The 14,363-nt window shown below is 41.1% G+C and overlaps 1 protein-coding gene across 3 annotated transcripts in view; it reads left to right on the top strand.

Annotated features, from left to right (window-relative positions):
• Positions 1-14,363, top strand: part of SLC2A9 (solute carrier family 2 member 9) — a 178,318-nt gene that overhangs the window by 13,020 nt on the left and 150,935 nt on the right. For all 3 annotated transcript variants that reach the window (XM_075930735.2, XM_006128181.5, XM_006128182.5), the window contains exon 3: positions 13,981-14,141. In XM_075930735.2, the coding sequence (XP_075786850.2) occupies positions 13,981-14,141 (161 nt within the window). The remainder of the gene's footprint in view (positions 1-13,980; positions 14,142-14,363) is intronic.

Below are 14,363 nucleotides of genomic sequence, written 5' to 3'. Positions count from 1 at the left end.
GAGAATAACCAGGGTTCCAATCCCTGAGCCAACTGGTTCCCTGTGGCCACTGGGGAAAAGCATATTTAGTTTAGGAAACACCATGGGTAGGAGGCACCCAGGGGTGTAAGGAACTTAAATTTCTTATAGGCACTGTCCTATCACAATGCAGGTCCCTGCCAGCTCTTAAAATAGCTCCCTGCTGGCTTCTGCCACAGCTCAGCCTGGTCTTGCCAGAGCTATGCACCAGAGTACACCCCCTTACTTATGCATCTGAAGGCACCTACAGTGCTTTTGGTTCAGCAGCTGGGACTGATCGTGGAAAGGGGCTGCTGCCAAAGCATCCTCTGCCCATGGCAAGCCCAGGCTGCAGCGAACAGGGGCTGCAGAAGCCAGGACTGCTCAGTCCATGCTGGTCCTGTGCTGCTGTGGCTCTGCATTTTTAAATCTAGTAAGAACTGGGTGGGTCTTACTACATTTAAAATGCAGAGCCACTGCGGTCCCGACTCCTCCACCCCAGCTCTTGCCCGTCCAGGACCTCCCCGCTGTGGCTTTGCAGTTTAAATGTTGTAGGAGCTGGGCTGCCTGTGCACCCAACTCCTACTACATTTAAACTGCAGAGGCATAGCTGGGGTAGCTCCTGAACCGGTGTGAGCTGAGAGAGTGCTTTCCCTTATCAACTAATATTGTAGTCAATACAAATTGTATTAACTGCCTCTTAACATCCTTAAAGAGGTGATGCTCTCCGTGTGACTTTTAGACTAGTGGAGATATGGGAGACCTAGATCACCCTGGCAGAGCAGGAGATAGAATTTGAATAGGGGTTGCCCACACCTCTCAGGAGTGTACAGGCAGCCCCCGACTTGCAACGTGATCGGTTCCTGCGGAAGCGTCGCAAATCGGGGGCGTCGTAACTCGAACCCGTGTTTACAACAGGTGCCATGCGCAGTTGTAAATGCAGGCCGAGCATGTAAGTCCGGGGTTTTCAGCCCCTTCCACACTTACAAAAATGGTCGTAGTGCAGGCAGGTCGCAACTCGGGCCGTCGTAAGGCGGGGTTTCCTGTATTCTGATCACTGCGCTTTGAGAGATGCTGATGTGCTGCTCCTTCAGTCTCTCCTGGTGAATCTGTTCCAGTCTAGAAAAATATTTAGAGCCATTGGGCCAGAGAGCAAGAGAGGATTAGAATGGCTGTAGTCCAGTGAGTCAGGAGATGCAGCATCCGCTCCCATCACTCTTTTCATTAGTTATCTACAACAGCTTCAGTAGAAGAGACTCAGGGAGCTGCACATGAGATTATTCCACAGCTCAGTGGTTAGAGGGTGCACTCTCTCCTGAAGGGTGAAAGGTACCTGTTAAAAATCTTCCTCCCCCTTTTGTCAGAGACAGGGAAATTGAACCTGCATCTTGCACAGCTCAGGTGATTGCTCTAGCCAATAGGTTAAAAGTCATAAATTGGGCACGACCATAATCACCTTTGTGTGAAGCAAGACAGGCACTACGCTCATTTCACCAATAAGTACTTCAAGTACAGGATTCCCTTTTGTGGATTGCCCACAGAACTGGATGGCTTCCCTGCAGCCTGGACTTAAGCATACATCTCTGAGCAAGGAACAGGGCTTGGAATACACGTTTACCATTGGCATCTTCTATTAGCTAGCTTAGGCATCTCCCCACCTGGTGTGCTGGCTTCTGTGCATTGCATTCTCTCTTCATTCCTTTCATAGGGGACTTTGTGGATCACAGTGGTCCTGGATTGTGTAGGTGTCTAAAAGTTAGATGCTGTGACACTCAGCATTGCAATGCCTCCCTCTCTTTATAAGTCCCACCATATGTATCCTCTGATGTTGGTATTTGCCCACCACCGAACTAGGCTGCACGTGTGACTGAGCCCTATGAATGGCAGTGACTGAATTCTCTCAAAAAACAATTGGGACTTTGGCAAAGTTTGAGATTAACAGTTTGGCTGGGTGTAAATCAAAGACCTTTGTTCTTCTGGACTTCTTTTCATTCAGTACCTAGATTGTACTTTTTAGTGAGGTCTCCAGGACACTGATACAGCAGTGTACTTTTATCTCCGTGTTGGAAATGAAAAATTCCTGCCCTTTATTTACCATGCATTGTTTGCTTTCTTCCTGCAATAAACTTGATTTGATAGTCCTCTTATACCATGAAAGTTTAACTACATCTATAGATGACTTGGAATGTCTACTCTGGCAGCTGTCAGTGTAAGATCTGGGAGACCAGTAAAATTAAGAGTGAGGTCGTTTACCTTCCGAGAGAGAACTCTTCTCACTTTTGTGTATAGCCTATTATTTTTATTTAAATTTAGTAATTTTGTATTGCACATAATTGTGGGTTGGGTCTGATGCCTACACCGTGAAAGTCACCTCTGCTGCTTGGTTCAGATTGAGTTTCTAGGAATGCATAAAGACTAAGGATAGTGACCACACATACATTCACAAGTACAAAATCTAGTCTAGTTTTCAAGTTTTATGAAAGTTACACTTAAAATTATATTACTCAAGCATACAGAAGTTCTGTGAAGACCTATGCACAAGTTACAAATATATTCATATCCTCGTAGATAGTATCCAGGTCAGATGAATCTCTCATGGGTTGATCATCAGTAGAGGGATGGTTCCTGCTGAAGTTTCCCACTGGGAATTCCATTTTCATATTATGGGCACCCTCTTTTTACAATGAGATTCTGATTATACCTCATGAATATTTATGCACATAGCGCACTGTATGATGTGGGCATGTGTTAGAAAAATGTGACTAATGGTTATCTTGTAAGCATAAAATCACTCTTACTGTTAATTTTTCCTGGTATTACTGGTCCATTTTTTTCCATGTAATTTTGTTGTATTGGGTCATTCACTGGTCTCACATGTTAAGCATTTTTAACCTATAGACCTAGTTTGGCTACGCTAAACTCATACAGGCCTTCAGCCTGTAGGCCAGGCATGTCAAAGTCTACTGAGAGACACACAAACAAAAACAGATAGCTTTTGGGGCCACCAAAGAAAATGTACTTCTATCGGAAAGTCATAATTATTTATTATTATTAGATTATGTTTTAGGTATATTTTATAATTTTTCAGGTCTTTTTTATAATATAATAATTTGATGTGTAAAATTGTTATTTTCCCTATATAAAATAATTTGTAACACAGAGCAGCCCGGCTGGCCATGAGTACGTGCTGGAGCGGTCACTGTGATGCCGTGCGCAGTGCGGCGAGTCAGCTGGATGTGATCTGCACTCGACCATGTGCTCGGAGTGGCCAGTGGGCTGCACTTTATTCTTTTATAAAAATGTAGCGGCAGGCCGCAAAAAATTTTTGATTGGGCTGCATTTGGCCCTCTTTTCCCCCCTCGCCCTCTGAGGCCTGTCTGGCATGCCTGACTTACTTATGCCAGTTCTATACTGGTAGAGAAAATCGATGCAAGATCTGCAACTCCAGCTATATGAATTGTGTAGCTGGGGTCAATGTACCACACTGATATTTCTGGAGTGGCCCCACAGTGGGATATTGATAGGAGAAACTCTCCCATCCTCTTCCCTTACTCCTTGCAACTGCAAGGAGTTCCAGAATCGATGGGGGCACCCTCAGCATTTGATTTAGAAGGTCCTTTCCAGACCGGCTAAATTGAATGTCAGAAAATCGACCTTCTGAGCGTTGATTCTCCATTTGGTATAGACATGTCCTTAAATACAAATACATAGTTATCCCTTCTAACTACTGATAAATCATATAAGTCTATACTCCATACAATTTAACTCTGTTTAGCATACATTGAGTATATATGACATAAGATCTTGGTTAATTATAATATCCCATAATAAATTAACCATAAATTAAAATCATTGGTTACACATTGGTTTATGCCACTTACTTATGGTTCTGGAGCCAGGGAAAAATTCCTCATAAGGGTTTCCCCCAGCCGTGCAAGATGGCAGCCATTCTCTGGGCTGGTGCCTCAGTGAAGTTCAACAGAAGAATGTGTGGTATTGTTAACAGCATACAAGCTAAAAAATTCTTGTTGTCCTTTATTTTTAGTAGTCAAGACGTGAGGATGGGCATATTCTCTAAAAATTATTCATGGTGTTTTTCATTCTTTAAGTGCCTGATTCAAGTCCATTAAAATCAATGGGAGTCTTTCCACTGGCTTCTAAGAAGAACTTGATCTAAAGTCTATTGAATAGAAAGCTCTCTAAAGCAAGATTGTTTTTTATGCAAAAATACCCTAATAGTTTTCCATTTTCTTACGGGTTTCCATTTATAATAAGATGTGATGTGCCCATAGATATTTGCATATTAATTATGGTGTTCTTTTCTTTCTATTTTTATTTCAGTTGGGACTTTTTCAGATACTCTGTGTATATCATTATAAACAAAAGAGCATACTGAGAACTAGTTTACATGAAAATTAGCTATCCTATTATAAATATAATTTGCATATTTTAGTAATCAGTATTAACAAAAATGCTAATATAATGCCTTATGCAATGCATCTTCAAGATTCTTATTGGTATGAGAGTGATCGTGTTCCAGTTTTTCACTTGTCTTTTTTTTTTTTTATTAATGCAGAAGCACACAAACAAGTGGTCTTGTCTAATGTCATATCCATTTGGAGATTAGGGATGAAAAAGGCTAACCAATTAAATTGTAACTTTAACAGGTGATGCTTACTGATAACCCTGTGGGGACTAGAGCTCCCTGCCTGCTCTGGGGAGCAAGGAGGGGGGGGACAAGGAGGGGGCTGCTTCAGCCTGACCACAATACCCCACCACACCACCTCCCATTTAATCGGTTAAACACTACATTTAATCAGTTAACCAATTAAATGGGATTTTACATCCCTATTTGGATTGCAAGGACATGAATTGGTATAATTTTGGGGCATTCTATGAGAATGACACAGTTCTTAACAATCCATAGTAATTTTCCCATTACATTTATAAATATGTTGTGCATGTATATTTTTTTTAAAAAGCAGTAATTTTATAAAAGATTAACAGTGAAGCAAACTGAGTTACTGTCAGCTTAAGGATGCAAATCTCCTAGCTATTAAAAAAAAAAAGGGGGATATCTCCCAAATAACCTTTTCTGCAAAAATGGATTCCCAACAGTAGATTCCTTGCTTTAGATGCTATATATCATTAACAATATCTTGTCTTTACTCTATCTATTTAGGATTGTTTTCCTCTTTCCTTTCTTGTCTCCTACATCTTCATTACCTTGTTTCAGACCGCTCTACTGCCGTGTTTCCTTGCTTCTTTTTAATGAGTTTCCCCTGCTTCCTCTCATTGTTGCTTAGAATGTTTTTCTTCCCTTTCCCTTTGCTCTGTTCCCAATTCCTGAACAGAACGAATTTCAGGAGAGTAGTGTTATCACTTTCTTTCCTAAATACAAATAAATAATAGTACCCCGCCTGCTAGCAGGTTTTTTTGGGGGGGGGGGGGGTGGGAGGGGAGAGGGAAGTGCCACATGTTTTTTTCTGTTCTTTGTGATTGGTGTAATAAGATGAGTTTTCAGAAAGAAACTTTTATGTTAGACAAAATGATTGGAATGTTTAAACTGAGAGGGACTGTGCTGTTTAATTACCTAATCTGCCATATGAATCATCACTTCAATGTCCTTTATAGTTGACTGCTCCCACCTACTCTCATAACATCATTAAAACCATGATGAGTATAAAAATACTCATGCGGTTTTTACTTCTCTCCAGGGTGGTGGAAAATCCTTTGAGATGTGGCAAACTTAAAACTAGAGCATAGGTTTAATTTGGTCTAAGTGGAGCACACTCAAACCAACGGTGACTGGTAAAGAAGAATGCAGGAGAAGCACTGGCCATGTGACCATCTCCTCTCCCTCCCCCCCCCCCCACCCATCTGACTCCTCCCTGCGTTACCTGTGGGAGGGCTGGGACAATGCCCCCACTTCCCCCATCCCTGTCCCACTCTTTTCCCCCCCCCCCCATCCCCGCATCTTCCCCCAATCCCTCTTCCCCAGTGATCTGGCACAGGGAACTAGCATTCACCTCTGCACTCATCAGTGGCTGGAGAAGTGGAGTGACATGGTTCTATTCTCTGTCTGCTGGCTGCATTTCTCTGCTTCCTGTGGGTGAGTGTGTGGGCGGCAATCCCATCCCTCTCCTGAATGATGCACCAGCAGCCGGGGAGTGGAGCTGTGTTGCCCTGCTTAAGAAGATAAGAATGGCCATCTAGCCTAGTATCCTATCTGCCGACAGTGGTCAATACCAGTTGCCCCAGAGGGACGGATTGCAACAGGTAATCCTCACGTGATACCTCCCATGTCACCCACCTCCAGAGAAACAGGCTAGAGACACCATTCCTACCCATCCTGGCTAATAGCCATTAATGGACCTAACCTCCAAGAATCTATCTAGTCCTTTTTGGAACCTTGTTAAAGTTCTAGCCTTCGACACATCCTCTGGCAAGGAGTTCCACAGGTTGACTGTGTGTTGAGTGAAGAAAAACTTCCTTTTGTTTGTTTTAAACTTACTGCCTATTAATTTCATTTGGTGACCTCCAGTTCTTTTATTGTGGGAATAAGTAAATAACTTTTCATGATTGTATAGACCTCTAACACATCCCCCTTAGTCTCGTCTTTTCTAAGCTGAAAAGTCCTAGTCTTTTTAATCTCTTTATATGGCACTCGTTCCAAACCCCTAATCATTTTTGTTGCCCTTTTCTGAACCTTTTTCAATGCCAATATATCTTTTTTGAGATGAGGCGACCACTCTGTACGCAGTATTCAAGATGTGGGCATGCCATGGTTTATATAGAGGAAATAAGATATTTTCTGTCTTATTCTCTATCTTTTTTTTAAGTGACTCTTTCTATTCTGTTTGATTTTTTGACTGTCGCTGCACACTTGAGTGTATGTTTTCAGAGAACTAGCCAGAATGACTCCAAGATCTTTCTCTTTAGTAGTTGTAGCCAAATTAGTCTGCATCATATTGTATATGTAGTTGGGATTATTTTTTCCAATGTGCATTACTTTACATTTATCAACATTAAATTTCATTTGCCATTTTGTTGCCTAATCACTTAGACTGTGTCTAGACTGCAGGGTTTTTTCGAAAAAAGTAGCCTTTTTTTGAAAAAACTTCACCTGCGTCTAGACTACAGCCGCATTCTTTCAAAATTAAATTGAAAGAACGTGGCTTTTCTTTCCACGGTTGTACTCCTAATTTCACGAGGAATAACACCTTTTTTTGAAAGTGCTCTTTCGAAAAAGGTGGTATGTAATGCAAACTGCTTTTTTGAAACAGAGCATCCAGACTGCCTGGGTGCTCTCTTTCGAAAATGCAGCTTACTTTTTTGAAAGTACTGGTTGCAGTCTAGATGCTCTTTTTCGAAAGATGCTTTTTCGAAAAAGCCTCTTTTGAAAGACGTTTGCAGTCTAGATGTAGCCTTAGTTTGGTGAGATCTATTTGAACTTCTTCACATTCTGCTTTGGTCTTAACTATCCTGAGCAGTTTAGTATCATCTGCAAATTTTTCCTTCTCACTGTTTACCCCTTTCTAAAGATCATTTATAAATAGGTTGAATAGTATGGGTCCCATACTCTTGGGGGACCCCACTAGTTACCTCCACTCAGAAAACTTACCATTTATTCCTGCCCCTTGTTTCTTGTCTCTTAACCAGTTATCAATCCACAAAAGGACTTTCCCTCTTATCCCATGACAACTTACTTAAGAGTCTTTGGTGCGGGACCTTGTCAAAGGCTTTCTGGAAATCTAAGTATATTATAGCCACTGGATTTCCTCCCCTTGTCCATAAGTTTGTTGATCCCCTCAAAGAACTCTAGCAGATTAGTAAGGCATGGTTTCCCTTTACAGAAACCATGTTGACTTCCCCCAACAAATTATATTAATCCATGTGTGTCAATTTTATTCTTTACTATGGTTTCAACTAATTTGCCTGGTATTGCTGTTAGACTGGTCTGAAATGGTCAGGATCACCTCTAGATCCCTTTTAAAATATTGGTGTCATGTTAGCTATCTTCCAATCATTGCTTCACCCTGCTATGGGCGTCATATCCCCCACTGTTGTCCTGAGTTTCTGAAAGGTGGGGTCCATCTGCCTTTGGCCCATCTGCCTACAGTGTGTGTGTGTGGGGACATGCAACCCCTCAGACCACCCTCATGCATCGTCAGTGTGTCAAACTTTGGTGGACTAAGTTGCATGATATTTCTAAAATTGAGCAGGCCTAAACTACAGTACAAGTACAATTTCAGGCTATTTTTTTCATTTCATTGCTTGCCTCTTAGTCTCTTTCCTTGCTAATCTACTGGCAATAGCTGATCTGAATTCATTGCTCTCAGTATGAAGTAAATCAGTGACACCTTCTACCCCCTTTCTATTCACTGATGTTAACTGCTCTTGTCACACACAGGCCCCAACTTGTATTTTTTTTCAAGAAGGATCTTTGCGGTGCAAGTCAAACTGCTTTCATATCCTTAATGATCACATCTCTTTAAAGAGTGATGTGATGCTTAGTAAGAAGTTACACACATGTCCTCTAATCAATTGTGGGGTTTAAAACCCTTTTCAGCCCCTAAATTACATGAGTAATAGCAGTCCATAATATTCAGCAACTCCACTTGCCTGCAAACAGCACACTTCAAGGTAGGATCATGCCTAATATCTCTTTCTTTAAACCACTGTAAGGTGTAAAGCACTAAGCATATGATTCAAATGCCATAAAATGCAGCTGCTCTTGTATGATATGGTAGCAGATTCCTATAGAAGTAGCGGAAACACATTGGTCCTTATCTTTAGAACTCATTTCTTATGCGTACCTGCTCCTTTAGCAAAGTGATAGTGATTTATATTTGAATTATATTTATATGTGGCTTCATCACACATGAAATTCTAGACACTTTCGTAATAAACAAGAAATTTCCAGCCTCATTCCATACCCATGAATTTAATTCATAAAGCAGCTTTCAAAGTTGAACTTTAGATTGGAGGGAGAAATGTTATAACTTAGTCATACAAGTGATTAATAGGTCTTCACAACAGCAGTAATTCAAACAGATAGGGATGGAGGGAGGAATTGGTTTTGCTTTGTTGGTGATCAGCAATTGCAAACTTCTGTCACTTTTTATTTTCCTCCTTGGGTTGCAATGAATCTGTTTCTCATATCAATTTCTTTGGGGATAGGAACTATGATTTTTATTTTACGTTTGTGCAGAGCCAAGCACTCTAGGAATCTGATCCTGTTTGAGGTATGTGTGCTGAAATAACATAAATATCAAATACTAATATTTAGTATATCTTGGCCTGTTAATGTTTAACACCTATTTTGCTTTGAAAGAGGGTATTTTTTAAAAAAAGCCATGACAAGTCACAAATCCCAGATAGAATCAAAGTTTATCTCCCATTATTAGGACTGAAAGTATTAAGCATTATTTTGATCAGCTGACATCTCTTATGGTGACATAATAGAGGTTGAAAGTAGAATATATTTTTCACTCACTCTGTAGAACTACTGAAGGCAGAAAGTATGTTTACCCCTGCAGTAGGAATCTTGAGCAGGAGCGAGAAGCCTCATAAAAAGAAATAGAAAAGACTTGGGAAGTTAGTAGCATGTTGTCACCTGTCTTCCTCCCCGCCACTCCTTCCCCATTGGGTTTCTTAGAAGAAAAATATGGTTTTCTTTGCTCCTCAGCAAGGATGCAGAACAGCAAGACGTAGCATCACTGGTCTCTCAAGAAAAAATAGCATGTAAGAGTGTTCACATAAAAATGACCATACTGGGTCAGATCAAGGGTCCATTTAGCCCATATCCTGTCTTTCCACAGTGGCCAATGCCAGATGCCACAGAGGAAGTGAACAGAAAAGGGGATCATCAAATGATACCTCTCCTGTCATCCATTTCCAGCCTCTGACAAACAGTCTAGGGACACCATTCCTACTCATCATGGCTAATAGCCATTAATGGACCTATTCTCTATGAATTTATATATTTATTTTTTTAATCCTGTTAAAGCACTGGTCTTCAAACATCCTCTGACAAGGTGTTCCACAGGTTGACTGTGTGCTACATGAAGAAAAACTTCCTTTTGCTTGTTTTAAAACCTGCTACTTATCAATTTCATTTGGTATCCCCTAATTCTTATGTTTTGGGAACAAGTAAATAACTTTTCCTTATTCTCCTTTTCCACACCAGTCATGATTTTATAGGCCTCTATTGTATTACCCTCTCTCCAATCTCCTCTTTTCTAAACTGAAAAGTCCCAGTTTTTTTAATCTCTCAAACCCCTAATCATTTCTATTGCCCTCTTCTGGACCTTTTCCACTGCCAATATATCTTTTTTTGAGATGAGGTGACCACATCTGAACACAGTATTCACTTCTAAGACTTAAAGGACAAAAGAAACTGTTTAGAGTTGACCAGACCTTGAGGGAAACGCTCTTGATGGCTTGCCTTTGCACTTTTAAAACCATAAAGTATTCCATACTCCATGTATCTAACTTTACACATAAGAATTATGCATAGACCAAAATAAGATATATGGACCCAGCGGATTAAGACATTAAGATTGATAAATTATATGAGGCTGTTTGTCCCAAGCATCTTTGAGTTATGTATATTTGTGTCCATAAGTTTATTTGATAAAGCATGGGGGGACGTCCGTCACACGCTGCTATTTCTTCACATGAGTATATGAAGGCTCTTTGTCAAAAAGCTTTGAATATTTGAGACAAAATAACCTTTTAAAAACTTGAGATACAAGAACACCTTCTTCAGTTTAGCATATGCCTTTTTGCAAGGAGGTTTGGTTGAACTAAATAAGGATTGTTACTCTGTCATTTATGAACCCCAAATGTCTGTAGATTCGGAGTGATGGAAACTGCTACAAAGAGCGCTCTTTTTGTTTAGCATATCAGCAAGTTGAATCATTGCTTGGATTTAGGCTTGCCAGGTGTCCGGTTTTGAACTGGACAGTCCAGTATTTGACCTTTCTATTCGGGAAACAAATTGAGAAAATATAAATGATCGGTATTTTCTAAATAAGACGTAATGTAGATTGTAATGTAATGTCAAATGTGTCCACTATTGTTGTTGTAATCATCTGGCAACCCTGCTTGAACTTTAAAATTGGACAGTAATTGACCATTTTGAATTCATGAATTATATCTTGTATATAGCTATAATAAAGCATTTGTCTATGCCATGAAGAGTGCTAGCACATTGTGATATTAGACTTAACTCAGACAATTGCAATCGGCTACATTTCTATCACCACAGCAATATGGGCTTTCACTTACTAGTTCTAGAAAAAGAATGTCCCTATGTGGAATTTACTGATATAAGTACAGGTTGTACCTCTCTGACCTGGAACTCTCTAGTCTGGCAACATCTGTGGGCTGGTAGGACCACTGATGTTCCTGGACCACAAAGCCCAGGGAACCAGGATGTCTGGCAGTGGGGTGGAAGGGTGGTTTGTGGGGGCGAGGGGGAGGAGTGGTGATTCAGCTGGGAGTCACATGTCGGGTGGGGGAGAGGGTGGGTGGTGCAGTGGGGAGCTCTGGCCCCAGTGATGAAGGAGATCCAGCCCAATCCTGGCTGCAGAGCTCCGGATCTGTTCTGGCCCCAGAAGCCAGGGAGCTCTAGCCCCAACTGCTCAGCTCCAGCCCCAGTTTGGTTCCAGTGGCCGGGGAGCTCTGTCCTGTCCCTGGCTGCTATCGGGGAGCTCTGGCTCCAGGCAGTGTGGCTGTGGAGCTCCCTGACTGCTACCAGGGCCAGAGCTCTTCAGCCACCTAGGTCCGCGGTCGGGTCTGCAGCTGGCATCACAGCCGGAGCTCCGCAGCTGGGAACGGGGTCAGAACTCCCTAGCTGCTGCTGGGAGTAGAGCTTCCCCAGAGGCAGCAAGGGGACCATGGTCCCAGCAGTGGAGCCAGGTGGTTGCGGAGCTCCTGCCCTAGCCACAGAGCTCTGCAAATACCCTTGTTCGGGTCCAGTCAGGTCTTGACGGTGCTGGACCAGAGAGGTCCAACCTGTACATTGATTTATATTACACTGGTATAAATTACCGTTATTGGTGAGTGTTCAGCACCTCTGAAAGTGAGGGAACCTACTTCAGTATTAAAATATGCCTTTGGGGGTCTGATACCTCACCCAGGTGTTAAAAGATTGACTTCAAAAATAATGAAAAATGGGTAATTTGCAAACAAGTCCATGAACTTGAGTTCAAAATGTGAAGTGTATTAATAACAATTCCTGTGTCATGGAGAGTATACCGTAGGCCTTCACTCAAAGTGTACTATTTCTGTAACTTTTATAGTCACTTCAAAAAACTAAAGCAAATTTTATGACAAGATACATATGAGTCAGAATGGAACATTGAAATGGCAAAAATGCCAGAGGCTAACTGGATTCTAGCTGTGTAGCAATTTCTTGGTAGTATTTCATAGAGGTTTTTTAATACATCCTTCAAGAAGTGGAAATAACATAATTAGCTTTGATGGGAAGCACTAGAAAGCATTCTTCATACATTCTCTGTGCAGGAGATTTGGCATTTAGTTAATTTTCAGGATAGGCACTTGAGGTTACATTATGTGCAAAAAGATAGTAGATGGATCGTCTACCCTTTGAAAACTGTAAGTTTATTGCATAATTATAAATATGTTGCCTCACTGTTTTAAATGTATTTCTGGTTCATTAAAAGGATTTTTCAGCTTTCCTTTTAGACACTGTGCTTTAGGGTTCATGCTGCAATTTTTTTCAGGTGGGGAGTCCCAAAGTGTGCTGAACTCTGAATAAATAAACACAGCATACTTTATCTTAAGTCTTTTTATTTATATAATTTCTTTCTGTTCTATTTAATCAGATTAGCTTCTGCTGCCTGTGATACTTGCCCCCGTACATGGCAACTGCCACTCAGAGCATATCTACACTGGCAAGTTTTGTTGCTAAAAAACCCTTGGGCCTGGGTCAGCATCGACTCTTAAGATTTTTCACCTGCCAGTGTGTTGAGTAGTACTATTGTTGGTTCGGCCACTTCTTTAGAGTGGCTTCTTAATATTTATCCGAATTACATTATCATCATCATTGGGGCCTTATTTGCCTTCTGGGCTTTGTGTTTCTTTTATGGGGACTGTGTTTGCAAGTTTGAGGATGAGTTCCTTCACAGGTTTTATTTTTCATGGATCCTGTGGTGACTGAGGAGTCTAATCCTTGAGCCACAGGCAGGTTGGCAGACATTACAGGTGGTATTGGAAGACAGAACTGGGACATGATTGCTGTGTGACTGTTATATTTCCTTTTTTTCCCCCCCTGCCATTTTTCTGCAACCAAAGCAAGGTGCTCTTCCTCAAACGTGGATCTTCCCTCTCTGACAAGCCTTTGCCAGACATGCCTATCCTGAGCTGCTGTCTCCCAGTGTGTGGTGTCAATGCCACATCTCTTTGTTTATCTTGAGGATGTTTTTAAAACATTTTTGGGCTCTTTTTCCTTTGGTGAGTTGGCCATACAGCATTTGTTTTGGTAAGCTTGTATCAAGCATGCACACAAAGTGCTCATTCCACCTCCATTGGTGCAAGCTAATTTTGGTCCAACTCTGAAGGTGTTGGCCTCTGACGACACTGACATTAGTATAAGGATCCTCTCACTTTATGTTGAGGATCCGCCAAAGAAAGTGCTAGTGCTGGTATTCCAGGCTTTTCAAGGTTCTTTTGAGTGACCTATTTTAAAAAAAAAAAAAAGTCTCACAGTGCAGCAGCTACACTCAACTCATAACACTAACAACTCAATTTGCATATTTTTTATTTATTCCAGATCATTCAGGATTAGGGTGAAAAGATTAAAGATGGACGTCACAGATGTCTATTCAAGAAACTACTATTCAGCAAGTTCCTGTTTTGTCATTTAGTATAATTAAGTCATGTTTATTTCAGTGGCCTTACTCCTCAACTAAGCTGCGTTCACACATACCATTATTGTCTCTTTGCTTTCAGTATATCAAGAAGTTTTACAATGGCAGTTGGGAAGGAAGATATGGCCATGTAATAGATGGAGGAAATCTTACACTCCTTTGGTCTGTAACCGTGTCTATTTTCTCCATTGGTGGACTAGTGGGTACGATACTTACCACACCAATTGTAAAGATCTTTGGCCGGTAAGTACATTATAAAGATCTGAATTTGGCATCTTATTTTATCCTTTCTATAGCCTCAATACAAATCTTTTAAACTTAATAAACTTCCTTCTCAGTTTAAAGACCTTTACATTAGGAAAACCACATTGGATAGCTTCTAAACTTCATATGATACTAGCAGGTTTACCTGGTGTTGCTCAGGTCCTTTAGGGCAGGTGGGCTGGCAGTGTAAGGGGTGTAGTA

The sequence above is a fragment of the Pelodiscus sinensis genome, chromosome 4 (genome assembly GCF_052426305.1).
Source record: "Pelodiscus sinensis isolate ZL-2025 chromosome 4, ASM5242630v1, whole genome shotgun sequence".
NCBI lineage: Eukaryota > Metazoa > Chordata > Testudines > Trionychidae > Pelodiscus > Pelodiscus sinensis.
This window is presented reverse-complemented; position numbering and strand designations above follow the sequence as displayed.